The sequence below is a fragment of the Alnus glutinosa genome, chromosome 14 (genome assembly GCF_958979055.1).
Source record: "Alnus glutinosa chromosome 14, dhAlnGlut1.1, whole genome shotgun sequence".
In the NCBI taxonomy this organism is placed as follows: Eukaryota; Viridiplantae; Streptophyta; class Magnoliopsida; order Fagales; family Betulaceae; genus Alnus; species Alnus glutinosa.
Genome location: NC_084899.1, coordinates 7,990,788 through 8,018,337, shown reverse-complemented (window position 1 = coordinate 8,018,337; position 27,550 = coordinate 7,990,788). Strand labels below are relative to the sequence as shown.

At 35.5% G+C, this 27,550-nt stretch overlaps 3 protein-coding genes across 4 annotated transcripts; 1 reads left to right on the top strand and 2 right to left on the bottom strand.

Moving 5' to 3' along the window:
- The first annotated feature begins 574 nt into the window (after window positions 1–574).
- Window positions 575–2,841, top strand: LOC133856692 (uncharacterized). The gene is made up of 2 exons (XM_062291747.1): window positions 575–1,087; window positions 2,770–2,841. The coding sequence occupies exons 1-2, from the start codon at window positions 575–577 to the stop codon at window positions 2,839–2,841; spliced, it is 585 nt and encodes a 194-aa protein (XP_062147731.1).
- A 745-nt stretch (window positions 2,842–3,586) lies between these two features.
- Window positions 3,587–8,205, bottom strand: LOC133857123 (U11/U12 small nuclear ribonucleoprotein 25 kDa protein-like). Its single transcript, XM_062292254.1, has 5 exons — window positions 7,901–8,205; window positions 7,616–7,715; window positions 5,892–5,991; window positions 4,129–4,260; window positions 3,587–3,959 (listed from the first exon to the last, which is right to left on the bottom strand). The coding sequence occupies exons 1-4, from the start codon at window positions 8,013–8,015 to the stop codon at window positions 4,129–4,131; spliced, it is 447 nt and encodes a 148-aa protein (XP_062148238.1). The 5' UTR covers window positions 8,016–8,205; the 3' UTR covers window positions 3,587–3,959.
- A 7,279-nt stretch (window positions 8,206–15,484) lies between these two features.
- LOC133857664 (UDP-N-acetylglucosamine transporter UGNT1-like) lies at window positions 15,485–24,120 on the bottom strand. 2 transcript variants are annotated; one of them, XM_062292958.1, is made up of 11 exons: window positions 23,920–24,120; window positions 20,806–20,882; window positions 20,428–20,589; window positions 20,198–20,331; window positions 17,855–17,985; window positions 17,724–17,768; window positions 17,513–17,610; window positions 16,545–16,652; window positions 15,965–16,021; window positions 15,746–15,862; window positions 15,486–15,633 (listed from the first exon to the last, which is right to left on the bottom strand). In XM_062292958.1, the coding sequence occupies exons 1-10, from the start codon at window positions 24,044–24,046 to the stop codon at window positions 15,788–15,790; spliced, it is 1,014 nt and encodes a 337-aa protein (XP_062148942.1). In that variant the 5' UTR covers window positions 24,047–24,120; the 3' UTR covers window positions 15,486–15,633; window positions 15,746–15,787. The 2 variants fall into 2 exon arrangements, with proteins under 2 accessions (XP_062148941.1, XP_062148942.1); XM_062292957.1 differs by having other exon boundaries at window positions 15,485–15,862.
- Window positions 24,121–27,550: the final 3,430 nt, after the last annotated feature.

Below are 27,550 nucleotides of genomic sequence, written 5' to 3'. Positions count from 1 at the left end.
GAGATTGGGAGGTTGCATTGCTTGAGATAGCACTTGTGACTTCGCTGCGAGATCTGGTTAAGGAAAAGAGGGCTAGAACCTGCTTGAGGTCGAACTTCTCGATCATCACCACACCGGCCAACGCATTAGTGTCGACCGAGATTGGGAGGCTGCACTACTCAAGTAAGTGCTCGTGACTCCGCTGCGAGATCTGGTTGAGGAAGAGTGCCAAAACTTGCTTGGGTCCTACAAGCCATTCACTTAACATCTTCATTCCAGCAAATTTGTCGTTCTACCGCCCGGCAATCTATTAATTTGCAAATAAAAATGTTACAGATACTTAAACTTTTACAAATGAAGGCGTATAAACTGATGTGGAATCTGACGTGACGTTTTCTCAATTAAAAAACTTAACAGGCTTTTTCTCTTTATTGTTCATGTCAGTGTACAATTTTTTTCTAAAAAGCTGGGTTCTTTCTCTCGCTCCAAGCTTTTCATTTTCTAAAAAAAAAAAAAAAAAAAAAGACCCATCTTCCTGAATCTTCTCCAGGCCTCTCTCTTAGATCGTGCGGCTGAGGAGATCTCTCCAAGTCAAATGATGATGCACACGCTCCTCCAGATCGATCTTCGATTCAGCATTATCTACTTTGATGCCATTTCAGTCATCGCGGAGGTCGGCTGCGTTGGGGAGGTGGTGAAGCACGAGCGCCTCGTCGACAACCGGTTATTCCTCATCTGCAAGGGCCAGGAACGGTTCCGAGTGACCAATCTGGTTCCGACCAAGCCCTACCTGGTCATCGAGGTGACGTGGCTGGAGGACCGGCTGTCCTGCAACAAGGAAGAGGATCTGGAGGTGTTGGCGAGCGAGGTGGAGGGGCACATGAAGGACGTGATTCGCCTCTCAACCCAGCTCGGTGGGAAGCTGGAGAAGGAGGCACAGGACCTTCGTCAGCACCTCTTTCCGACACCATTTTCATTCTTCGTCGGTAGCACATTCGAGGGCATGTCGAGAGAGCAGCAGGCGCTACTGGAGTTGGAGGACATGGCGTCATGGCACCACCTCGCTGGTACACCGGCCACCGTGCGGCTGAGGAGAGAGAGAGAACTAGCTTTTTAGAAAGAAAAAAAATTGTACACTGACGTGAACAGTAAACAGAAAACGCCTATAAAGTTTAACTAAGAAAACGTCACGTCAGATTCCACATCAGTTTGTAAGCTTCCCTTTGTAAAAGTTTAAGTACCTATAGCATTTCTCATTTGCAAAACACTAAGGAGTTTATAGTGGAAGAGAAATAACTGTGTAAGTTCACAACTAGGTAAGCAAATTATTACGAAATCAATTATGCATCGAGCCTTCATTGACATAACATAACTTTGAAATATTAGACGTGAGTTTTCACAAATATAACATACGAGTATTGTCTCCGTTAATATGTCGTTAAAATGTAGTTTATTTTGAGGAAGTGATGGAACATAATTTCGGTAACAATCACTGATATTTTAATGCAAGGAAATCATACTATATGTATAATCATAGTTATCCTACATATGGTCTATGTAAGTCCTCAATCCTTCAATGGTAGGGTTTGAGCTGTCCCGAGTGACCTATAATACAACACTGGTGGCCCCAGATATTGTATGCATACCGTCATATACTAGCAGTCCGACAGAGTCTGGCCTCAGGTGGCCCAAACTACTAGTAAAGCCGTAATCGTGACTCCATTCATATATGGTGTGCCCATCACAAAACAACTGTTGAATTCAAGGCTAAACATAAAAGTAAATCTCTGTGACCATAGGGTCAAGCCCGTATAATGTAAGCTCATGACTATAATACCACATGTACCGATGTACCATGTCATACGATGCAAATATTGCTCATTTATTTTAAGAAAATCATATATAGGCCAGGCATCCATTTGAAGCAATCTAAACATGTTATAAAATCAGTAGGCTCAAGACATATCATTTTGAAGAATAAAACATGTTCAGTCAGCTAAAATGTTGCACGTTAAAGTGAAACTAGTTTCATAATCATTTACTTACTTCAAATGTTCATCTATAGACTTTGACGTCTTGGACAACCGCTATTGCAAAACATACCATAATATCATGAACAATACCTCAAGAGTCTAGCCTATGAATGCGAAAATCCTAATTAAGAAATAGATATACTAACCCATCATTAAAAACTCTAATCTCTCATTTTGGACACTTTTGAATGTTCGTCCTCAGTATCGAGCGTTCGGTAAGCAAGGGTCAATCGTTCGACCAGATATAGTGGAACTGGGTACCAAAATGCATGAGAGACCCAAAACTTCTACCTGTTACATATAAAACGTTAACCAAAGCTTCCAATAACCTTATAATGACATGCTTAAACATATCAATGTGATAAAACAATAAAATCATAAATAAACTCTCATCTTTTGAAGAAAAACTAATTATTCTTACGTAATAAATTATAAACTCAACATGGAATGCTAGAACAAAAAGAAATGCTTGATAAATCACAAGGTTAGTATAATAAAAATAATAATAATGCAAAAATTGAATTGGAAACAAGGCTTACCTCAAAGAGGGTGGTATCACACCACAAACCATTTTCTCTCTCTACAAATTATCTCTCTCACTAGGATTAAGGCTCCTCTGAAGCTCAAGAACAAAGGGTGAAGGTTTGAGGGTCATAGTGAGCGTTTTATAAGTGTGAGAAATGGATAGAATTGATTGAGGTGGATAAAGTGCTTTTCAGACATGTTCGAATGTTCGTGTTGTACTTCGAATGTTCAGGAAAATGACATGTCGATCGTTCCAACAAAGCGCCGAATGTTCCAAGAGAAGTTAAAAGGTAATGCTGCCTAGGGCAAGCATCAAACGTTCTAGTGAAAGTATTCAAACGTTCCAAGGAGATAGACGTTCAAAGATCGTAAAATATGAATATTAATAAAATTAATTGAAAAGGGATTATATATATTTTGAAGGGTATTTAATTAGTGATTTAAAACACGCAATAATTTTAATAGCGAATTACTCGTCATAGTTGATATTAATTTATGCGAGGCATTACAGTTTTTGATTGACTATTTGATGCCGTCCATCAAAAGAAAAATTGTTGTGAAATTTAGTACATATTCAATCATAGATGATTTTTTAGGTCTAAAAAAACGTTAGATTCTATTTTTATAGGTAATTGGGTTAGAAATTGACATATATTAAGAAACATTTATTTTGTGTTTTTTATTTTGTTTATATTTTGTTAACACTGAGTGAATACTAGTTATATTTTATATATATTAATTAAATCTTAAATCTTAATGTATTTTCATTCAAATTCCAGCCTCTTAATTAGAGCTCCTGATTCCGTTGACCCTAGTTCACACCATTTCATCGATCGGTGACTATGCTCTAGGAAAGTAATTGAGAAATTGCCTAGCTTTATTAAGAAAAGTCGAGTAATTAATCTGGGGAACAAGTGAGAACTGTATCTAAACTCAAGTAAGCTCGTCTTCTCTGAACATGATTGTCAGACATACGGGAAATGAACGTCAGAACGTAAAAGAAACATTTATCTTCTCTTTTATATAGAAAATATTTTTGGTTGCACATCTTCTCAGCTCTTAGTGTTCTCTATGACAATTCTTAAATATTGTGCCTCCAAGGGCAGTGTTTACTAATTAAGCTCCTGTCCAAGAAATACCATCGGTCAGCCATATATTCTACATACTTTACCAGCAGTCCAAATTGGTGTCGAAGAATTCATTTCTGATTAACGGCCGGTTGCTACAATTATGGATTAAATTTCACGCTCAAGCCTCAAAAAACAAAATAAAAAATAAAAAATAAATAAAGAGGCAGTGATTTTCTGTTGGCTAGCTGATCTGCTGCTGTCCGTTTAGGCTTCATGATGGAAACTGGCCGGACCGTAAAGGCAAACTGAAACTCTAGAGACCGTCGACGTTTTTTCCAGTAATGTTCATTTTCTACCAACACGTAAAAGTATCAATTAGCAGGCTTCCTGTGGATCTGGGTATCAACAAATACGTATATATATATATGTGTGTGTGTGTGTGTGTGTGTGTGTGTGTGTGTGTGTGTGTGTGTGTGTGTGTCAGTGCATGTGTGAGAAGCAAACCAATTACCTCTACGTACCTACCAGCCTTCTGGTATTAATGTCTTAACCATTTCAACACACAAGCTGTTGATATTCGCACTTGGTTCCTTTACTGGTCTCTCCTCTTTTTCTTGCCCGTCGTTAATTGAAATATGCCGGACAAAACACAGCTGCACGTTTCAGAATCAAATTAAAGAATGATTAGCCACTAAATAAGCAACCATCTATCAAAAACATGTGAAACGTTCTACCCTGGCCCTCTTGAATGCAATCAATTTTTTGGGTCATGCTTGCCGGCCAAAGCCTGAACTTTATCCAGCATGTGTAAATGAGACGCTTTACACAGTGTCCCGATAATTTAGTCCGGGATATGTACTGATGTAATCCTAATCAGTAAGGATTACATCTTGGTTTATCATTATCTTATGGTTTAGCTTTATCTTATGTTTTATCTTTATCTTATCTAAATAATTATTTAGTCTAAGAGTAGTAGTAGTTGTTTTCATTTGAAGTTCTCTTTGAATATCAGTAGGATTATCTAGCTAAAAGAATGGATAGAAGTAGTCAAACTCTATGTAGAATAAAGTTACACTCCTACGTGAGTTTGTTAGTTTATTTAAGGAAGCAAACAAGGAAATAAGAAGTATGTTGAATTATTAATCTGAATACAGTTTACTGTGTTTTTAGAAGTTCTTGACTCACTCCAACCTACATTTTTCCTGTGTTTCGGTGATCAATTGGTTCACATCATGTACCCTGGTTAATTAAGATGGCAAGGCTCAAGCAATAAATTTGAAAGCGATTCAGGATTTGTACACAGAAAACTTTGGAAGTGATCTGGATTTGTTCAACATCTTCCCCTTCAAAAAGGTGAGCATTGGTACAGCTTTTCAAGTAAGTCCCAGCATATAGATATATATAGCCTTAACATGCATATTACGACATCCTAGGATTGTCCAAAGACCAAAATTATACTGGAATCTAGTAAAGAGATTTATGTCGCAGTCTGGATCAACTCAGCCATACATGTGATTTGTTTTCTGGTCCCAGAATGCTTTTGAGTTTTGACATATACGTGAAACAGTGCTTGGCAATAATCTTGAAAGTGTATTATATTTTAGTCTACCATATAAAGCTTAATAAGCTGTCTAGCTCGTAATATTTTGTCCAACTGAGAAATGCTTTCTATTATCAGTGAAGTCAGAATTAATTATTTAGAATGATGATAAAGTTTGTATCATTGGCTGATATATATAACAAAGTTTGTTTTATTTGAAGAATATAATTTGTTGTAGAGTTTAGTTTAATTGAAGACTCCGTCGGCGAGATATTGGGTTCGTTTGATAAAAAATAATAATAATAATAATAAAATAAAATTAGAGACAACTTTTTTGCTTTTAGGTTAAAAATGTGTTCTGATGTGACAAAAATATAAAAGCAATTTTGTGTTTATAGTTATTTGTTAATACTTTTTTTTTTTTGCGAAAAAAAACAAAAAGCAAACCTAAAGAGCATTATCGAGCAAATCCATTAGCCGGAGCGGAACCACCTGAATGAGTGGGGGAACTCTCAAAATATATGTATTTATGAGAATTCATCGCAAAATTTATTTTTCACCCCCCATTTGTCCCCTCCCCTCAAGTTCTAGTTTCACCCTAGCCCATTAGTACCATAGTACTCATGAGAATCCATCCTTAACTAATATATCTTAAACTCTCCCAACAAGGTGTGGTCGAATATAAATTAAATATATCTCACGGTAAATTCTTAAAATAAATGATGATTTAACAAGGTGAATTACCTGATCATCATCCTTAATTCCAAACAGCCGGACAGATGCTTTGTCATCAACTAGCTTCCGACCTTTGTAGCATAAACAAAAGTGACCCCATACATGAGACCTGCACATAAATATGTTAACTTTAGGAATTTAACAGTAAACTCTAACTTAATTATCCATGTTTGTTGCTGTGAAATTTTAAAATGTAGAAAAGAATTAAAAAAAAAAAAAAAAAAAAAGGAATTTAATCAACGTAAATAATATATTTTATTTAAGATCAATAGTACTCGGGTAACTGCTAGAATGGACCCTTGTTTGTCTAAATATATTTCCTTTGCTGGGAGATTACAGCTCATTACCTCTGTTCTCTTTAGTCTTCAAATATTTTGGACTAGAATCTTTATGCTTCCTAAGAAGGTGATTCGGCTTTTGGAGCAAAAGTTCAATAGATTTTTATAGAATGGTAAGGATGAGAAGGCTAGAGCTAAAGTTGCTTGGGAGAAAGTGTGTTTGCCTAAAAGAGAATGAGGTTTAGGTATCAAAAGATTGGCGGTTTGGAATTGTGTTTCCATGTTAAACCATATTTGGAACCTCTTTGCTAAGTAGGGTTCCTTTTGGGTTGCTTGGATTCATCTAAATTGGTTTAAAGGGAGAAATTTTTGGGAGGTTTCAATTCCCCAAAACTGCCCTTGGAGTTGGAGGAAACTCCTTAACCTCATAAGCATTGCAAAACCATTTATAAGCTTTAAAGTGGGTAATGGTAGTGATATCTTCATTTGGCATGATGTCTGGCACCCTGCTGGTTGCTTATTGGATATATATGGAAGAAGGGTTATATATGATGCAGGTCCTTTTGTTGGCCCGAAGCTTTCATCGATTATTAGACATGGAGACTGGTTTTGGCCTCATGCTAGGTCTTAGTCTATTGTTGATATTCAAAGTAGACTTCCTGAAATTGAGATTGGAGTTATGGATCAGCCGGTTTGGGTTTCTAAGAGCAGTGATTTTTCTAGTGCTGAAATTTGTGGAAAGATTAGAGAAAGGCAACCGATTGTGGAATGGTTTAATCTGGTTTGGTTCTCTGCTGCCATACCGAGACATGCTTTCTTCCTTTGGCTGGCTTTCCATGATGCTCTTACTACTAGAGAACATATGTGTCGTTGGGGCTATTCGGGTAGTAATCTTTGCCTATTTTGCCATGCGAAACAGGAGACTCGAGACCACTTGTTTTTTGAGTGTGGGCTGAGTAAACGTATCTGGTGTAAGCTGATGGGAGAGTGTGGGATGATGGATGCCCCGAATGGTTGGGATGATATTTTCAGGTGGAGCAGAAATTTCATGCGAGGCAAAAGTTTACATGCTACGGCAAGGAAACTATGTTTTGCTGCCACCGTTTATAACCTTTGGCTCCAAAGGAATGCTCTCCTGCATAATGGTTCTTCCAAATCTGAAGAAGCTTTGCTTTCCAAGATAAGATGGGAGGTGAAGGTTCGGTTGCTATCTAAATCTTCCCAAAAGTAGTCCAGGACTTCTTGTTTTTGGTTCTCTGTTTTTTGCTTCTTGTGTTAGCTTTTTGATTGGTTTTGTATAGTGCTAGCTCCTGAGGGGCTTGTTTTGATTGTTTGGTTCTTTTGTAAACCGGGAGTCTAGTTTTCTGGAGTGTGTAGAAGATGAGTTCGATCAATAAAGCTTTTATTCACAAAAAAAAAAAAAAAAAAAAAAAAAACACACATTGAGGTCCATACCATGAAATATTAATGTGTGTATCCCTTGGTAACTGACTGAAAACCTCCTCCACGGCCTCTTTCAGTTCTGCAATTGTTGCCGTCTTTGCAACCCCCACCTCTGCTTGACATTCAAAATTTCCCAATTATATATATACAATTGCACCCCATGCATTCCAGATATAGCTGTACGTGCCTACAATATGCTAATTATAACTGCATGCATAAATATTTACGAAATTCAATTCGATCATGCGTATGAGAAGAGAGAATATATATATATATATATATATATATATTAATTACCAAAGTAGGAGCCATCCAACTTGAGAACATAGAGCTTGAGGGGCTGTTGAGGCAGCCGGTGGTATGTTAAACTCTTCCAAACGCTCATCGGAGAGATAGAGGGCCACGTAAGCATGATTCCGGCATGTGCAGCCCCATGCCCGGAGTATTAACCTAACCCTACCTTTTACATTAAGGAAATCTTAAACGGCAATATATATATTCCAAAAATATTCTCTGAGTTTAATTTCCTTTGGTGGCCGGTAGGGTTAGGGCCTTGATCTTTCGAAGAGGTCAAAGATCAAGCCACAGAGAGAGATCGAGAGAGTTTATATTTGTTTGAATATATGTTAGTTGGTTGGGCTTTGAAGACGGAGACAGTTATAGATGTTCAAATTTATTTAATTTATTGAATAGAAAAAAAAAATACTTTATTTAATTTCTTGGTGGGAAGAGAAGGAAAAATGCTGAATCGCTTTTTAAATTTTTTACACCATTGAATTATGTGGTGACCTTTTTTTAATATGTTACAAATTAACTAGTAAGGTTAATTAATTAGGTGATAATCAGAACCTAATTTTGTGTGTTTGACGGACACAACATTGCATAACAGCATGCACCCTTTTAATTATGGATTCACAAAATATACATTATCTATATATATATATATATATATATATATGAGAATACCTTCAATAAAGATGGGCTATAAATCCTTCATTTTACGGTAACCAATTATAAGTAGACAACTTATCAAAAATATAAAAAAATACAATATACATCAAAACATCTAGTCTTTTCCCTACTTCTCTTAATCTCCCGTGGAGGTCAAGCTACCATCTCTATTTCAACAGTGCCTCCGCTAGACCCTTGCTCGAAGAACCATCAAGTCTGGCCGTTCTAGCTCGTAGAGCTCAGCCCGTAAACCACCCCACCTCACCAGATGAAGCTACCGCCGGAATCCATGGAGCCACCGTCAGAATACTCCGAAGGACATCACCGAAATTCACCCAGTTTCGGGTAAATGAGAACCGAGAGAGAGAGAGAGAGAGAGAGAGAGATCGGGTCTGGCACTATCCCGTGGCAATTCTAGCCACCGTACGACGAAGGAGAGTGACAACTGTTGTGAGTGAGATTGAAAGTGGAGGAGACATAAAACTCTAGCAAGGTAAGGATTTCCCCTTTGATTGTTCAGATTTAAGAATTTTGATTTAGGTTTTGTTGATTGGGTTTTCCTTGGGTTTTTAAATTGGTTTTCTTGTTTGGTTGGGTTGTTCTAACTTCTATGGGGTTCGATGGCCATTAGAGCAGGTTTGCATAAGCTTTGGAGTGACACAAGTGAAGGATGAAGAGGTAAATAGTGAAATTTACAACAATAATAATGGGTTTCACCATTGTTGTCTGCAAGGTGAGAGAGAGGGAGAGAGAAATCGGACTTTTAACAAACAACCAATGAAAAGAAGAAAGAGTCGGCCGTTAGTGATGAGGGTGGAGCCGGCCGCCGTCGCTGGTGGTTAAGAACGAGTCTTGGTTTCAGATCTGGCTAGACCATAACAGGAAGAGACAAAATGCCCCCATTTGATGATGGATTTGCTGCTTTCATTCCTATTTTATTTGGTGTGTGTAGTTAATGTGTTAAAGTTTTATTGGAGGCTGTAAAAATGGTGTTTTGTGGATGGTCCTTATAAAAGGGGCTCTCTCTCTATATATATATATACTTTTGGTGTGAACATAATAATTACTAGCTAGATATTCCTAGGCCGTTCATTTTCTTATGATTGAAATAAAAATACGGATTAGGCTTAGGTGCTGCATGTAAAAAAAAAAAAAAAAAATACAACATGTAAGTTTTGTAGTTTTTTCAATAATCAAGATCTAATAATTTTACGGTATAACACAATGGTGACATAAGAGTACTGCTTGCCGGTTTCCACACCTCGCCCAAAAAAAAAAAAAAAAAAAGAAAAGAAAAAAGAACAGAAAAATATGCAAATTGTAGCATAGACAGAATCATGATCAGGTCCAGATCCATGGCTTTTTCTTTTTTTGTAATAATTAAGATCCTGATCGATGCCATGCATGATGTAGAATATATATATCCTAGGATATATTAATTAGTGAACTAAATAGCGTAATGAAAGGGAAGCTAGCGGATAATAGGAATTGAAGTTAGAGGTATTTTAGGAGAAACGAAAAGTTAAAAAAGGGATGAAAAAAACCCTAGTCACCCAAATAGACAGGATATTCTTTGAAAATACTGAATTATTCTCCAAAATCGAATGTCTCAACTAGTTATATTAGCCCACATGCCGGGCTTGAATAGCTAAAGAAAATCGAAAATTATCAAAAATGGGCAAAAGTCTAATTATTAATTAAACAAAATTGAACTACTATCAAAACAAGGATTCTGTCAAAATTCTTGCAAAATCACTTTTAAAACGAAAAATTGAAATAATTCCTAAAATTACAAAAAAAAAAAAAAAATTCAAACACTGATTCGAAAGGGAAAAGAACGAATTTTGAGGCCCAAAACGATGCTCACGGAGCATAGCTCGATGGCATCGACGTGCATACCAAAAAAAATTAGAGTCTTGTATTCAATTCTAATAAAACTTGTAGTAAAAGTTATGCACGTTTTACTGCATACACTACCATGCGTTATAGCTAGCCCAATTACTTTTGGTCATGCTGATTTTTGGCAATATTCCATGCACGCTGGTTGTGTGTGCCAAGGTATGCGAGGGATATCAACTCAACATCAGACAACTCATTATGAGCTATGACTCCATCATCGGATCCACGCACATGCATGAAGCAAAAGTGTCCATGACCTACGTTTCTAAATATGGGCTCCCATCGATCTCATTATTTCGCTGCGACGAAGCTATCAACTCTAGCTAGCTAGATCATGATCTATATGCATCCCACCATAACCACACCGTCCACACCTAATTAAAAATGTAAGAAGGAATTAGATGGAGTGGACCCTTCTTTCTTTTTCAACTATATGTGTATATATATATATAGTGTGTGTGTGTGTGTAGAAATGCTCATACATATAGATATATATATATATATATATATATATATATATATATATATATATATATATATATACACGTACAGCTATACAACAAGAAAAATCCCTACTCATTAATTTCATATTACACAGCATATTAAATCAAGAAACTGTACTACTTAATGGATGAATGCCTAATTAGGAAATTAAGCTTTTAGATTTGGGCATAAATGCATGCATTTCCTTAATTAAGACAACTCATTATTAGGAATGGAACCAGTGAAACCAATTATGGCAAAAGATTAGATAGATAGAAGCATCAAGTTTCCATGAAATCCAAATGATGATCCTACACTTTTTTGCCTCTATGATTAATGAAGTGTTTTTCTTCCTGTAGAGAGAGAGAGAGAGAGAGAGAGAGAAAGAGAGATTTTACTCTTAGAACTGTATATATATATATATATATATATGCAGAGTTGCATACCTGTGTCTATATATAGAACAGAACTGCTTGGAACCAGAAAAACAGAAATAAAAAGCAATAGGGATATGGGAGAAAGAAGATAAAATTATTAGGGAATGTAATATATACCTTGGGAGTTGGGAGGTCTACCGTACCCAATATGTTTGAGTCCAACAATGTTACATATATGATCAACATTGGTACTCCAGAAGAGATAGCTGCTACAAGAAGAAGTCCTACATATATATTAATAATGCAATTTACATACATTGGCACATATATATATACACATATATACAAAACTTGCTTCCAAGCAATAGAAAAAACATGCAATATCATGCAAGAAGTAGAATAGAAAACCAGTTAATCAAGTTTTCAAGAGAAGCTGAGGTGAGAGGGAAAGCAGTTCATGGGGGAATCATGATCATATAGAAAGTGATATTGGCGCGGCTCAATCCGAGATCTTTTACGACTTTTCCAAACGTAAATCCGTCATCAGATTGAACCTCACCAACATCGCTTTCTTTGCTTCGATCCCAAGCATCCATAAGAAAAGCATAAAGCAAAAGTTCTTCTTCCCGCCACCACGACTGCTACAGCAAAAATGAAAGAGTTTGCAGTCATCCATCCATCTTTTTGGCTTTCAAGCTAGCTTGCTGGCCTGGAAATAGAAAGTAAAAAATAACTTGACGAAAGAATACCAAATATGGTCCCATATATTTTCCACCAAACGACAATAACATGATAATTTTAAGTACCCATGGTGAAGTGGTTGGGCCAGGGATGGTATATATTTAATTAGTGTGATGAAGTGGGATCTCCAATCATGATTTATATTCTGCATAGTGAGACACTATCAATGCATTTTTTTCTAACTCAATTTAAAAGTTCGATGAAAAAGGCAAAAAACAATTTCTATATATATTTGAATTCTAGTGGGGTCCCAAAATTATATGGTATTTCAATAAATCACGCGGGGGATGAAGATGAACAACGTGCATGAAGCTACTAAAACGATCGATGAAACAACACTCACTATTCACTAAACAAAGAAAAATGAAACAATAATAATCAACTTTGTTTGGTTTTTATCCAACTGAAAAATAGTCGTGATTATCATCACTACAGCACTCATATTGATTCAATGAAGTCTTTTCAACAAAGAACAAAACTAGGGTTCGGAAAAGGAAAAGCTTATATATATATATATATGAAGAAGATGAACGTGCAGGTTAGATGTATATATATATGATACAGAAAGAAAGAATGATCATGATGATCAACACAAAATTTTAAACGAAACCAACAACTATATATTGATAGAACATATATGAGAGATAGAAGAAGTATAGCTGAGAGAGAGGGAGAGAGAGAGAGAGGAGTGAGGAGGGAAGGGGGTGAAGAGGCAGAGAATGTATACTGGTAGATTGTGCCTCGGGATGAGAAGGTGAAGAAGGTGAGTGGAATGATGTCAAGGGGGAGCATCACTTACTTTAGGGTTTGTCATGCTTAGTTTGTACTCAAATAAAATCAAACACCACCTTCTTGCGCATGCACCTGAAATATTCTCCACCAGAAAACCCAAACAACTCCTTTTGATTGTACCTCTACCTTTTTTCTATTCTTAATTATTTTAACCTCCCCCACCTTTTTCTATCATGCTTGCGTCTCCTTAATTATGTATTATTTATTACTCCACAGAATAACATACTTGGCTTATATATGTAACGTACCATGATCATACAAAAATAACATGCCCCCTCTATTAATTTAAATTACTTGTCCGAAATAATTAACTTAAACTAGATATATATGATCATTTTCATTAATCTTATTGATCAATCCCACCAATTATCAGAATTAATTAATATTATTCTTTGTCTAAAGTACTAGAGCACCAAGAATATACCTTCTAGCGTAGGAGAAAAATAGTACTAGGTCTTCATGAGATAGAGTTAACATAAACTTGGTTATTTTGCCATTTAACAATGAATACGTAGAAGCAAATTAAAAGATGGTCAAAATGAATGCGAGAGAGAGAAGAAGGCGAATCTTGGGAACAGGAGTGCAGAATGTCAGCGAGGGATTTTGTCTAGAAAGAAGTTTCGGAATGGAAGGAAGGGGTACGTACAAAGTTGCTAGCTTTTGAAGACACATATTTTAGCAGTAAGCAAATAGGCAAAATAGTCTACGACCCAAAGCGGGGACACCGGCGCTAAAGGTGCCCTGCCTTGGGCCTGTATTAGGGAACACTCTCCTTGGGTTGTGCTTATCCTTTTTCCCCTCTCCACCCTATTTTCTTTCTTTTAATTTATTTCAAATCAGCCACCACCCTCTTCAACATTTTGGGAACTGTAAAAGACCCTTTTAATCTCTCTCTCTCTCATAATTTGAGGCGATAAGTTCGCGTGCCACTATCCAAACAGATTCTTTTTTCCACCCACGCCTTGAACCATTGCACTTCTCGGTTCTTCTTTCCTAGCTGATCACCAGATCCTAGACTGAGAAGGTCAAAAGCTAGCTCTATTTCTTCGGCTTTCTGTGCTGCTGCTTTACCTCTGATTTTTACGTTTTATTAAGTCCCATGTGTACATGTTCTCTTGAAGCAGAAATATGGAAAGTACTGGTAATTGGGAAATATTATTATTCAAAGGTCGTCTTTGAGACTACTCTTGATTAAAGAGGTGGACAAAGAGACACCCGTGTTCTCATAACTCAGATTTTCTCTCTTTTTCTTTTTTTTTTTCACTAAAAGCTTAGCGGGCCATATTGACCCCCTTTTTTTTTTTTTCTAAAAAAAAGCAATCACGCTTTCTTCGATCAGTATATTACTATTCCAAAGAATAATTGAACCACTTTATTAACCTCCTCTTTTGTTTAATTTCATTGAATATTATATTATTGTTGTTATTGTTGCCGTCCCCATCATCTCCGTCCAGAGCTCGGGTTATTTTTCATGGTAATAGTGTTATTATTTGACACTACTTATTTCAAAAATTTAAGCCGATACAAAATGATAAATTATTCTCTAGAAACGAAATCGGCACCCTAGCCTTCTTGAAATTTGGGACGTTGGTGGGTTGCAAAATCTCACTCTCATACGTACATTTTGGCATGAATTAGGGAAGAGAAAATGCAGGATATTTTAACTTTTTTAAGTTATTGCAATGTGGCCGGGGTTGATGGGTATGTTTCAATCATGCATGGCAATTAGGCGGAAGTCAGTTGTCAGCTTGTGGAGACAAGAAAGACATCTCTCTCTCTCTCTCTCTCTCTCTCTCTACATTTGTAATATGCATGCCTGTATCTTTATGTATGAGAGTTTTCTGTTGACACATGCAGGCTGCAGGCATACCCCTAGAAGTTTAGACTCTCCCGATAAAATTTTTGAGCAATGAGTGAATGGAAGAAGCTTTTTTCACTTTAAGAAAGGTAGAACCAGTAACGCCAGACCAAAAAATAACCCACGAGTCCACAAATGGGACATGGGTTCACCAATTTTTGGGACATAAAACCCACCTGAACCGTCCCATGTGGCCTGGCACAACCTAACTAATTAACCAAAAGCTAACATTCCTATAAACTCCTCGGCATACAAAAATATCATGATGTCTGGAGGTTCAGGCAGTGCCTGACTGTCTGTTTCTATCTATACCACAGCAAACCACAAAAATAGCTCGTCAAAATTAACTGTTAATTAAGGGCTCCAAAAACTCCCGTAATTAAAGCTCGCATTTGGGTGAAAGGAAAATGACAACTCAATTAGGATGAATATATTATTGTTCCGATACTGTAAAGGAGATCGATCTTCAGTAGTTTCTTCAACGGTCTAGATTTAATTTCAAGTTTTCTATGAAAAAGAGATCTAGACTCTAGTAGTTCTGTTTTGTTTTTGTTTTTTTTTTTACAGCGCCTAATTAAGCCAAATCAGTATGTTCCAAGCTGTAATGAAACAAAAAAAAACCAGCCTAATCATGCATCTTCATTCATATGAAATCATGCATTTCAGGTCCCATTCATTTCACACGACCCATTGCAAGCATGTCTACAATAATACCATTAGCATCTTTTCTTTTTTCTGATCTTTTTGTCCAATCAAATAATGGCATATTATCATTACCAACAACAAAATAGCATCTAAGCCTCATAAAGATGGCATCTCGTCTAAAACTCATTCGTATGCTACAATTAATGTTCAGATTTTATTTTCAGCCAAAACTTTCCCAGCCTTTTAGGATTAAAGGACAAAAAATTTAAACAGGAAAATCCTTGCTGCAAAGGAGAAAATTCTGTTTTTCAACATGCTCTATAACAACATTTAATCATGAGATCAAAATTAGGCGGCTGACAAAAGCAACAACAGTGAGCCATTGGAGCTATTTACCTCCAGTGACTAGGGAAACTTTCATGCGGCGGCTTAGTATTCTTATTTTCCTTGGACTTTACAATAGGCGTACAAACAGGATCCAAGGAAACCAAGTGATTGGCCGAGAACATTGAGCTGGAAGCAAATGTTACAGAAGTTCACATGAGAACATAAGATTGAGAATGGCATTGTCAATGACACTGTAGAAAAATAAGATTGGTAAAAGTATATGCTCACTGGATCGAATGGAAGCCCACCAAACAGTAGCCAGCCAAGCCCAACTGTAAGAAGATCCTATAATAGCAGAATTAGGAGTCAAGACAAAAAGGACTGAGAAGAGCGGTGAGAAAGGCATAAAACTGAAATATATTTAGGGTAAGTACCAGAAGTTTGCAGGCCAAGGACTATACTGACTAATGACCATAAAGGTACTGTGCAAAACCAGAAATTCAGTTTGCAGCCATATCCCAAGGGTATGTTTAGTACGCGGAATGGTAATTCCATTAGAAAGATGAAGAGCTTCTATTAGTTAGATACTCTCTAGACAATTATGTACTTCAATTAAGAAATTTCTGAATAATCCAGATTATGAAGGATAAGATATCAAAGAAGTGATTGTGATCATCTGAGCAGTTGACTTATATTCAAGATGAAACAATCAAATGGAAGCCACTGACTTTGCAGTTTAAAATCAATAGTAATGCACTAATCTCCACGAAAAGAACAATAATATTAGTATACCCAGATCAAGATTGAAACAGGCTTCATGTCTGCTTGTTGGCAGGGTAACATGAAACTGGAAAGAGACATTACATACCTTCAAATTACCACAAATCGTCTGTGTCAGAGCTGAATTGAGAGTGGTATTCAAAAATACACAATAGTTTATCAAGAAAGCCATAATACAGGAAAGAAGCATCACAGCCTGCAAAACATTACAATGGAGCAATTTTGAAATTACACAAATCAAACCATTCAATAATGCTATGGCACGTATGTAATGCTATGGGGTTAACAAGCCTGCAGTGGTATCTGATTAAAGTATGAAAGAGACAAATGAAAGCATTTATAAAGATAAGAAATAAGGTCCTCATGGAGCCAATATGACTTTGTGCTTTGGAGTTACAGTCTTGATGGAAAGTTTGGAGGCACTAAGAAATGCTATCTGGCCAGATATTGATGCACTCTTTCCCAGAAAGAAGTTCAGCGGGATGCAGTTAACATCAGAACATTCTGTCATCTGAGAAATTTCAATCTGAAGTATGGCCTCATCAGGGTCAAGATCTTGAATAAGATGAGGATATCAAAATAATTCAAATGTATAAACAGGGTTCAACAAATATGTGCAGATGTCCTCTGCCGGGGGGTGGGGGACCCTTTTGGAGGCTATACTGTATATGAGAATAAGACTAGTAACAAACTGGCATAGCTAGAGTGCTTTTGTCATTGCTAAGCCAATTGGTAAAAGACTCGGGTTAGTAGTTGTTATAACAATACTTTTATTGCTGAAAAACTATACTGGAAGAATTATTAGGCAGGACAGAAGACTCAAGAGTAAGAATAATTATGAAAGGAAGCACTTGCCGGAAGAATGACATAATTGCCGAAAAGCATGTAGTCTTAAGAAAACAAAATCATAACCATAACAGAAAGACCAAAAACCAGGGTAAGGGAACTCCAGCCAGTCGCAGAAAAAGTAATGGCATTCCACCATGACAACGTTGTCAAGCATGCGCTTGAAAACTTTGTTCTAGCACACCAGTTCTTTTAGTGAATAACAAGCACCTGAAAGCCAGGAGAGAACAAATGAGGGAAATTCAGCGTCACTTCTAGGTCCCCTCTGATTGATGTCAGGAACAGCAAGATTGGTCCGCATATTACTCCTACAAAAATCAAGCAACTACATTTTCATACTTAGCTTCGATGAGTTGAATTTATTTTTTTCACAACAAATGGTGATAAATGCCGGGCAGGTTTGCCAGAACCCTTATCTTACCATTGCACCACATAAGCCCAAAGGTATTCAGACCACTGGATTTACCTGAAAATTTGAGGAGACATTGAATTAAATTAAATAAATTCCTAATCACACCATAAACGAGACACGAGAAGAAGAGAATCTATTACCAATACGAGCTATAGAAGCAAGATACATTGCTGTACAGATGTTTGAAAAGAAAACGACTGTATAAGCATAGACATCAAATGACAAGTCCCGAGCTCCAGCAACAAAGGCACCAAGTATAATGATCCCCACACTGATGAAATCCTTGGATTTATTCAATCAAGAAATGTATCAGCAAGATGAATTACATCATAATGTTATCATACATAAATTAACGACCTAAGAATTTGAATTTGGCATGTTTTTATTTGGCTATCACTCACTAGCATGTTTAAAAAATGATACCTTTTTTTCTTGATTTATAAAATCAACTTTATGTGTTCCAAAATTGACACAAGGTCGCACACTAGAAAAAAATAAACTTGAAACCCAGAATAACAAAAAAAAAATTAAAAAGTGAATTATCTAAATAAAAAGCCCAATAATGAGGATCATCATCATCAAAATAGTCAAACATGTTCCACAGAAATAAACCTAAGATCCAGTATAACTCAAACATGCTAACAAAATTACTGAAACAAGCCCAGAAAGCAGTAGTAGTAATGTTAATGATAATAAGAATAATAATAACATGTAGTATTTTTTGCATATATGCATGTAAAATAAATTGCAACTAATAGAGCTTTTGAGGGTTCCTACATTCTTATTCAGCGCCAAATCCACCTCTAGGCAATGCTGTCACAAATTAATCAAGAACTATAGAAAAATATCAAAAGACCGATCAAGAATATAGTTGGCTATGAGGAGACAAGATTGCTGAGGTTAGGCTCTGCCTTAAAGAATGAATTTCTGTATCATACAACTCAGGCTGATGACCAGACAAATATTGAAGCCCAAACTCAAAATTTTGACCCAGGTTCAATAGAATTAGAATGATAAAAATCACTTGGGAGTTGGGACACCTATGTAGCAAATAGAAAATTTCATGGAACCATCCAACTAGCCAGTTTAACCCAATTCCCTCATTATTCAACCCAAGTCTTTGGCCTTCCTCTTGCTTTGTGCTGGGTTTAAAATTAAAAAATAGAGAAAAATGGTGGTAGTGAAAGTTAGTCTACACACTGAGGTTTACCTTTTATTATACACTGTAGAGATAGAATACTTAAATTACAAAAACAACCTTCACAAGATAAACCTATCTACCTACAAGATAAAGAAAAAATTTTCTAACCAATAAGATAAAAATAAATCCAATAATAAGGTAAAGATAAGGTTATCTAAGACAATCTACCCTAACACTTCGAAAATACGTTTAAAAAAAATAGTTACCCTTCCTCACTATTGCATTCACTTGTTGTCCTGGTATATCACAATCATCTAATCAACGTTCCCATTATTTTTTCCTAAATTAATGCACCAATAGATTCCAGAAATCCTCCATTTATCATCTTTTTCCATCTTTTTATCACCACTCATCCATTTCATTGTTTATGTATTAACTTAATTGTTTGAACAGTCAATATTCCTATTATTAAATCAAAGAAGTTTCTTACCCCTTTTAATAAAATTTTCTTCTTTTTTACAAGTAATCAAAATATCATTAAAAAGCGAAAGGGGCAACCTGGATACATAGAAAGTATACAAGAGAAACACCTAAGAAGAAGAAGAAAAGAGAACAAGGAAGTCATGAAATTTAAGCACAAAGGGACTTTTTAATAAAATCTTAATTGTTGCCTATGATTGTTTTCATATTTCTAGTTAAAGGCTTTCTTTTTTGACACCCTTTTCCAGTGGATGGTTGCCTACGATTGTTTTCATATTCTTAGATTTCATGAGTTTTTATATCTTTTTCTTTTTCTAATTAGGCATTTCTCTTGTAAACTTCTTGTGTACCTGGATGCGCCCTTTGGTTTTTAATGAACTTCGATTACTAATCTAAAAATAAATAAGATCTTAATACTTATTCCCAACCTTTGGCTTAGTCTCTATAATTTTCTGATGATTATCAAGAATCTAGTTTTGCTTATGGAATATTATTTTAACATCGTCACATAACACACATACCACGCTTGTAGTACTATAATGTACATCTTACTGAGATAACTTTATCTTAAAGGTAACTCACAATGTTTGACATGGGAATTATACAGATATGCAAAATCTTGCTAGCTTGAATTAGTTGGAATACAGCTACAAAGCAAGTTTCTTTCTTAGTACATGAAAAGATTATATTCATTCATTTGACAAAGTTCGCTTGGTTACAAACACTTAATATAACACTTGAACCCATTTGCACTTTGATACCTAGCCTGCTTTCATGCACATGCCCAGTCAAAAGGTACTCAACACTAGAACCCATTGACACAATATTTAGAAGAAAGTAACAGAACCAGAGGGTTGCATACCAGTTGACAACAGAAGGTGAGTGCTTCTTTCCAGTTAAAAGATACTCAACAATCATCGTAAAAGCCACAGTGGTCCGTCTGAGGGTGGTGTACATCGGAATATTTATGCCCCGGACAGATTCCATTGAGACCAGCTTTTACCAAAAATGGAGATAGATAGGCATTCTTTAGAAGATTATGTTTTCTACAGGGGAACAAATGTGAACTATTGTATTTCACCATATACATACCATGTAAATCAAATACGATAATGCAAGAGGAAGGGTGTGAACCAATGTCTTAAACGGTACAAGGGTAGCTGGATTATTGGTAATGCTCTGTGGTTCATCTGTTGTGAAAGAAATGATCTTCCAGCATTTCATTGCATAGAGAAATGAAGATGAACATAACATCTAAAACAACCATGAAATAAAAAATACCCCAATTAGTTGAGTGAAAAATCAGAAGAAACTTTTGACCGACAATTTCTCAACGAGCATCAATAGTGTCAGGCCAGCGTGGATTAAATATTGAAATTTTAATCAACATGCATGTAGCACATGAAAGACATTGAAAATTTAAAATATATATAGAGAGAGCCAATGAGAACAGCTTAGTAAATGAACTACCTGAAAAAGTGTGATGACATTCGCACATGGGAAATTGTAAGAAGAAAGGACTGCTTTGTTGAACATTACCAAGAGAACTGCAGGATGGAGTACAAAGCATGATCATAGTTGTTATAAGGGAACATGGCTGCCTTCAGAAAACCTATTAACCAGTACATGGTAAAGTCGGTAGCAAAAACCTAACATGTAACTATTTAGATAGAATAATCTTCGGTACATACATATATATGTGTGCATTTTGCATATATACTCGAACACACACACATATATGTATTTATACATATAATGTTTTCTGCTATAAGTTATTAATTGTCCCGTTTTCCTATTTTGGTAGAAGTGCCTAATAGATTGAAAAACACTTCAGGAGGACTTTCTTTTCTTTTCTTTTTCTTTTTTTGGGTTGGTGGGGAGGGTAATTGGTGATGAGTTTAAGTTTCATCTAGTAAAGTGGTCAAAAATATGTACTCTAATAATTTCAGGGGGTTTGGGGGTGAAAAATTTGATTTAGTTTAACCGAACCCTTTTGGGTGAGTGGTTGTGACAGTATGCCACAAAGAGGGAGGTTATGCAAAGATCAGTGGTGGACGATAAATATGATAGTTTGAGGGGAGGTAGGTGTTCTAAGGAGGTTGTAGGGCCCTATGGTGTGGGAGTTTGGAAATGTATTAGGAAGGGGTGGGAAGGCTTTTCTAAATTTGTGAGGTATGAGGAAGGAGATGGATCTACGGTGCGGTTTTGGCATGATTATGGTGTGGGGAGCAGCCTTTAAAGTTTTCTTTTCCGAAATCATTTAGTATTGCTCATTGTAAGGATACGTGGATGGCGGATCATATGCAGTTCTGGAATAAAAATATTCATTGGAATATTTTCATTTTCTTTACAAAGACCTATGCATGATTGGGAGGTGGAAGTAGTCTCTGCTTTCTTTGAGTTGTATTCTCAAAGAGTAAGACAAGGAGGGGAGGATAAATTTGTTGGATTCCTTCTAAAAGGAAGTCATTTGAAGTGAAGTCTTACTACCATAGTACCATGTGTTATCTACTCCAGTAAATTCCATTTTTCCTTGAAAGAGTATGTGGAAAGTTAAGACTCCCCCAAGAGTGGAGTTCCTTGAGTGGACGGCAGCATTAAGAAAAATATTAACTTTGGATAATTTAAGAAAGATGAATGCTATTGCGGTTGATTAAATTGTATGTGTAAGAAAAGTGGGGAATCTATTGATCACCTCCTTCTTCATTGTGAGGTTGCACAAGAATTATGGAGTTCGCTTTTCCAGTTATTTGGTGTTGCATGGGTTATGCCTCGAAGGGTGAGAAAATTGTTGGTGAGTTGGAGGGGACAATTGGGACACTATACTGCTTTGGAAATGTGGAAGTTGGCTCCTTTGTGTTTAATGTGGTGTATTAGGAGAGCACTCTCAGCAGCTTCCCTTTAATTTCCCTAAGTTTATAGAACAAAACTATTATTTGCTTCTCTATCCAAATACACTCCACAATAACTTTCTTTATCTCTCATTATACCATTAAAATATTATGTCCTTACAAATATAAGTTCCCTACCTACCATCACCTTTTTTAAAAAATTCCAATATAGTCCCCAATGAAAGGCAAAGAGAGGAGAGAGAAATATTTTGTGTTAAAATAATAGATAGGGAAGCTATAGAGAAGCTAAAGTGCTACCCAATGCATTCGGTAGCACTTTAGCATACCCAATGTTTAGGGAAGGTATAGGGTATCTGCTGCATGTGGATTTTTGTACTTTTTTGAGATTTTTCCCACATTTAGGAAAGGGAACAAGCTTGAGGGAAGCTACTAAGAGTGCTCCTAGGGGTTCTCTTGTATGCTTCTTGTATACTAGGGTTGCACCCCTTTACTTTTAATGAATTTGAATTACTTACCAAAAAAAATATCCAAACTGAAACCAAGAGACACCAAAGCTACTGACAATAATCGATATCAAGATAGATGTTTCATTGATCAATATATGTCTCCATCGTGCAGCTTATTAAGGACTACATTAACTAGCTTCTTTATGATATGGTTCAGAAAGGATGTGCTTTTTCTTTTTCTTTTTTTTCTTTAGCAACCTTTAGATCATACAACAAACAGAAAAATAGACACTATTACCTGGATGATCAGTGAGCTGTTACCACAAAATATTCCTTGCTTGTAATGAGTATGTTGCTTATAGGCAGCCCAACATTCTTAAAATGGCAATGTTGACAGTTTCATAAGCATTAATGGAAGTGTTGACCGATCAAAATACTCCAAAATCACTTCTCTGTTTCATCCTAATCTAGGAAAATCCTCCATCTCAAACATTGATTCATAAAATGATAGTGGCCAGCACAGGGGTTTCCTGGCCTTTAATTATCACTATTTCACCATTTCTAGTCGTAGTAAAAGTTACAGTTCATATATTGTAAGTGTCACCCTTGTTCTAAAAACTTCAAAAATTTTAAGTATCTTTTGATACCCTGTGTGAGTGACTCGCTCAGAGCGTGGGCTGGGACAAAAGAAAAGAACCAATTTTTTCCAGTATCGTTAGCCCTTCTCCAATTTCATAATGTCAAACGAATAACAATTACCACATAGTCTCATCATGGTATACTCTTAACGAAATAACCGGTGTCAAAAAAAATAAAAATGGTTATCACTCCCAAGAAATTTTTGTCCTCAAATTGCATCAGTATATCTACTAGATGTTGTCTTATTTTCCAATGCTGACCATTCTGTCTCTGTGATTTTCCTAGGTTGAATAATATTCTATTAATGCCTTCATTTTTCTCCTTACAACCTTTTGTGAGGAAATATAACCAGCTCAATACTATTGCTCTTGGTTTGTGTCTGAGTCTTTGCTGACTCATTTTTCCAAAGTTTAACCGTTTTATTCATCACTTTAGTTTGTTTTTCAAATTAAGGAACTGGGGTTCATTTCGTCCTAGCCTCTTAGAATTAACTTCTAGTTTTTACTTTCCCTACATTTTCTCACCAAGCAAACAGAGCAGAAATGATTGACATTTGAAAATATCTTTGAAAAAGGAAAAGGTTTTCTCCCAGCAAATAATGCATGAAGGAAAAAAGAAAAGTGGAATTAAGAGTGGGGAAGAAAAACCTGCAGAGGCCATGTAAGAGATGGCAGCGTAGGCTCCATTCTTTGTAAGGGCCGAGCCTTTCTTGTAGCTCTCTTCGCGCTTTGAGGGATCGGACACCGGCAGTTTTTGATTCTTCTCTGAAGCCATGCCCAAGGCGCCAAGCAACTCTCTCACTGTGCCTCGGTGATTAACACAAAAATATAAAAATAAAACAGTCCACAGTGAAGACTAGGATTTGATTGGCGAGACGTTGCTTTTAACATTTATAGTGCACAATGCACATCCTCTGTCTCACATGTATGAATCCCACTTGTACGGGAGACAAGTGGAACTTTTTAGCATTACAGGGGAGAAAATAATGGTTCGGAGTGGCACTACGAAGACTGTTCCAAATTGGTGGCAATTTATGATCGGGTGTCGGATCTCGATCATATTTATATATGGATATAAAGTTATATGTGTTAATTTAAATTCAATCTATTTTATTAAACAGATTAGATTTTTCAACTTTGACACGGAGATATGACATGCTTAGCCTATTTAATAAATAACATTCTTAATTATATTAAGGAAAAATGTCATTTTATACCAAAAAAAAAAAAAAATGGCACAATAATTCCCAAGTATGGAGCATGAAAATAAATTACATTGCTAAAAGTTATGTCTTTACAATTAGAGACGATTGAACCATCATTTATTCAAGCGTTATGCTAAATTCTACGAATTCTTCCCACATTTGTCCCATGTATCTAGCATAATCAACCCCCTTAAAAAAAAAAAAAAAAAAAAAAAAAAAAAAAAAAAAAAAAACCCTTATAATACTCCGGTTTAAACTAAGGTTAAGAAATTCTTAATTAGGATATAAGAGTTGATAAAGTACAAGGTTTGGCATGAGAAATGAAAAAATTGGGCCTGAACCTGTTATGGGTCTGAGTGAATGATCACCTTCGCCCCTATGATCGATCACAGGTGTAACGATCCCAATTTTAAACTAGAATAATTCCTATGCGCCTAGGTAGATGGGCACAAAGATGTACAAGCCCATTAGTATGATTAGGGACCTTAGTTGAATGGATCAAAACACCCTTAGAATATAAACTAAATACTTTAATTCTAAAGTTCTGTATTAAATGACATGATTAGATTAATGGGTTATAAGAAATATTATTACTAAGAGGGTATTCCTTATGAGTTAAAATTGAATTTTAAACTTGTAGAATTCTTCTTCCTCTTTTTTTTTTTTTTTTTTTTTTTTTTTTTTTGCCATTTGTGCTACATTTTCTCTAAATGGCCAACCACCTAAGAAAATTAGGTAATAATTTAAAGTATTGATTTTATTACACAATCCAAGCTGTTTTTACTACTTACCTTTTTAAGCTTTTCATTCAAATTTTGAATTTAAAAACTTATAAACACATGCACATAACGGCTCCCCATCCCCTTTGGGCCGGCGTTACTCCGAAGGTCTTCTCCTTGTTTTTTAAATATCTATCGTCTGGTCCAACCATGTAAAAATTACCAAATAGGGGCTTTAGCCTTTTGGTAAACAATGAATTTGATGGACCAATTTGACTTTAGTTATAGAGATGAATTGATTAAAAGCTTATCCTGTCTGATGCACAACCACCAAGCCTTTGCCTACAAATGTGTAAAATTTTCTTTATTTCCTTTTTCACACCCAAATAGGTTTTCAATTTTTTTTTCTCTCTTTTTGAAAACTATTTTCCAAAAAAATTACCAAGCATGTTTTCAAAAATAAAAATTAGTTTTTTTAAAATAAAAAAAAAAAATTGAAAACAAGTTTTTTTTTTTAGAAAAAAAAAAAAAAAAAAATTTAAAGTTTTTCCATTCTTTTTATAATAACATTTTGATATCAAAATGGTTAATATAATTTTTTTTTTAGTTTTCTAATGGTTTAATTTCATAATTTTAACTCAAATTATATAATTGATGTCTAACATTTATAGTGCGCATCCTCTTTCTCACGTGTATGAATCCCACTTGTATGGGAGACAAGTGAAACTATAAGCATTACAGGTGTAAAAATAATGGTTCCGAGTGGCACTATGAAGAATGTACCAAATCGGTGATAATTTGTGATTGCGTGTCGGATTTCAATCATATTTATTTAGGTATATAAAGGTATATGAGTTAATTTAAATTCAATCTATTTTATTAAACAAATCAAATTTTTCAGCTTTTACACGAAGATATGACATGTTTAACCTATTAAATAAATAACATTCTTAATTATATTAAGCAAAAATGTCATTTTATACCAAAAAATAAAAAAAAAATTGGCACAATAATTCCCAAGTATGGAGCATGAAAATAAATTACATTACTAAAGTTAAGTCTTTATAATTAGAGACCATCGAACCATCATTTATCCAAGCGTTATGCTAGATTCTAAGAATTCTTCCCACATTTGTCCCATGGATCTAGCATGGTTGATTTACATCAACTACCTTTTAAAAAAAAATAAAACTTATAATACTCCGATTTAAACTAAGATTAAGAAATTCTTAATTAGGATATAGGAGTTGATAAAGTACAAGGTTTGGCATGAGAAATGAAAAAACTGGGCCTGAACCTTTTATTGGTCTAAGTGAATAATCACCCTCGCCCCTATGATCAATCGATCACAAGTGTAACGACCCCAATTTTAAAATAGAATAATTCATATGCCTAGCCTAGGTAGATGGGCACAAAGATGTACAAGCCCATTAGTATGATTGAGTGACCTTAGCTGAATGGATCAAAACACCCTTAGAGTATAAACTAAAGACTTTAATTCTAAAGCTGTATTGACCGGTATGATTAGATTAATGGATTATTAGCAACATTATTACTAAGGGTGCGTTTGGGATTGCGATTTCGTAGAGAAAAAGTGCGATTTTAAACCAAATCGCAGAAAATGAACCGTTTGGAAACTGCGTTTTTAAAAAATTGCGATTTGAAAACGCAGAAAAGTGCTTATTCAAATCGCAAGCAATGTGGTGCTTTTTTGAAAACGCAGTATTTTAAAAGGCTAAACTGCGATTTTAAAGGCCAAATTGTGATTTTGCCAAACGCTTAACTGCGTTTTTAAAAATCACTTTTTTAAATCGCACATTTTAAAATCGCTATTTTTAAATCGCACTTTTTGAAATCGCAAACCCAAACGGACCCTAAGAGGGCATTCCTTATGATGAGTTAAAATTGAATTTTAAACTTGTAGCATTCTTTCTTTCTTTTTCTTCTTCTTCTTTTTTTAATTTTTGCCATTTCGGTGGTTGGGATGATATTTACAAAAATCATGACCATTGATCAAATAGTCAAAGAATGGAAAAGATTTTAAAAAAAAAAAAAAAAAAAGAAAAAGGAAAAAAGAATTAAGTTTTGTGATACATTTTCTATAAATGGCCGACTACCTAAGAAAATTAGGTAATAATTTAAAGTATTGATTTTATTACACAATCCAAGCTATTTTTACTACTCACCTTTATAAGCTTTTCATTCAAATTTTGAATTTAGAAAATTATAAACACATGCATATATCGACTCCCCATCCCTTTTGGGCCAGCGTTACCTCGAAGGTCTTCTCCTTGTTTATTAAGGGTGCGTTTGGGATTGCGATTTCGTAGAGAAAAAGTGCGATTTTAAACCAAA

Excerpts from the sequence above, each read along its gene's own strand:
- LOC133856692 (XM_062291747.1), top strand. The coding sequence starts at position 575 with ATGATGATGCACACGCTCCTCCAGATCGATCTTCGATTCAGCATTATC. Across the intron at positions 1,088-2,769 it reads TGAGGAGAGAGAGAGAACTA|GAAAATGACATGTCGATCGT; the intron begins GCTTTTTAGAAA and ends TCGAATGTTCAG.
- LOC133857123 (XM_062292254.1), bottom strand. The coding sequence starts at position 8,015 with ATGCTTACGTGGCCCTCTATCTCTCCGATGAGCGTTTGGAAGAGTTTA. Across the intron at positions 7,716-7,900 it reads GTTGGATGGCTCCTACTTTG|AGGTGGGGGTTGCAAAGACG; the intron begins GTAATTAATATA and ends AATGTCAAGCAG. Across the intron at positions 5,992-7,615 it reads ACACACATTAATATTTCATG|GTCTCATGTATGGGGTCACT; the intron begins GTATGGACCTCA and ends ATTTATGTGCAG.
- LOC133857664 (XM_062292957.1), bottom strand. The coding sequence starts at position 24,046 with ATGGCTTCAGAGAAGAATCAAAAACTGCCGGTGTCCGATCCCTCAAAG. Across the intron at positions 17,986-20,197 it reads TCACCTTCTGTTGTCAACTG|TGTGGGGATCATTATACTTG; the intron begins GTATGCAACCCT and ends GGATTTCATCAG. Across the intron at positions 16,653-17,512 it reads TGTTCTCTCCTGGCTTTCAG|GCTGTGATGCTTCTTTCCTG; the intron begins GTGCTTGTTATT and ends AATGTTTTGCAG.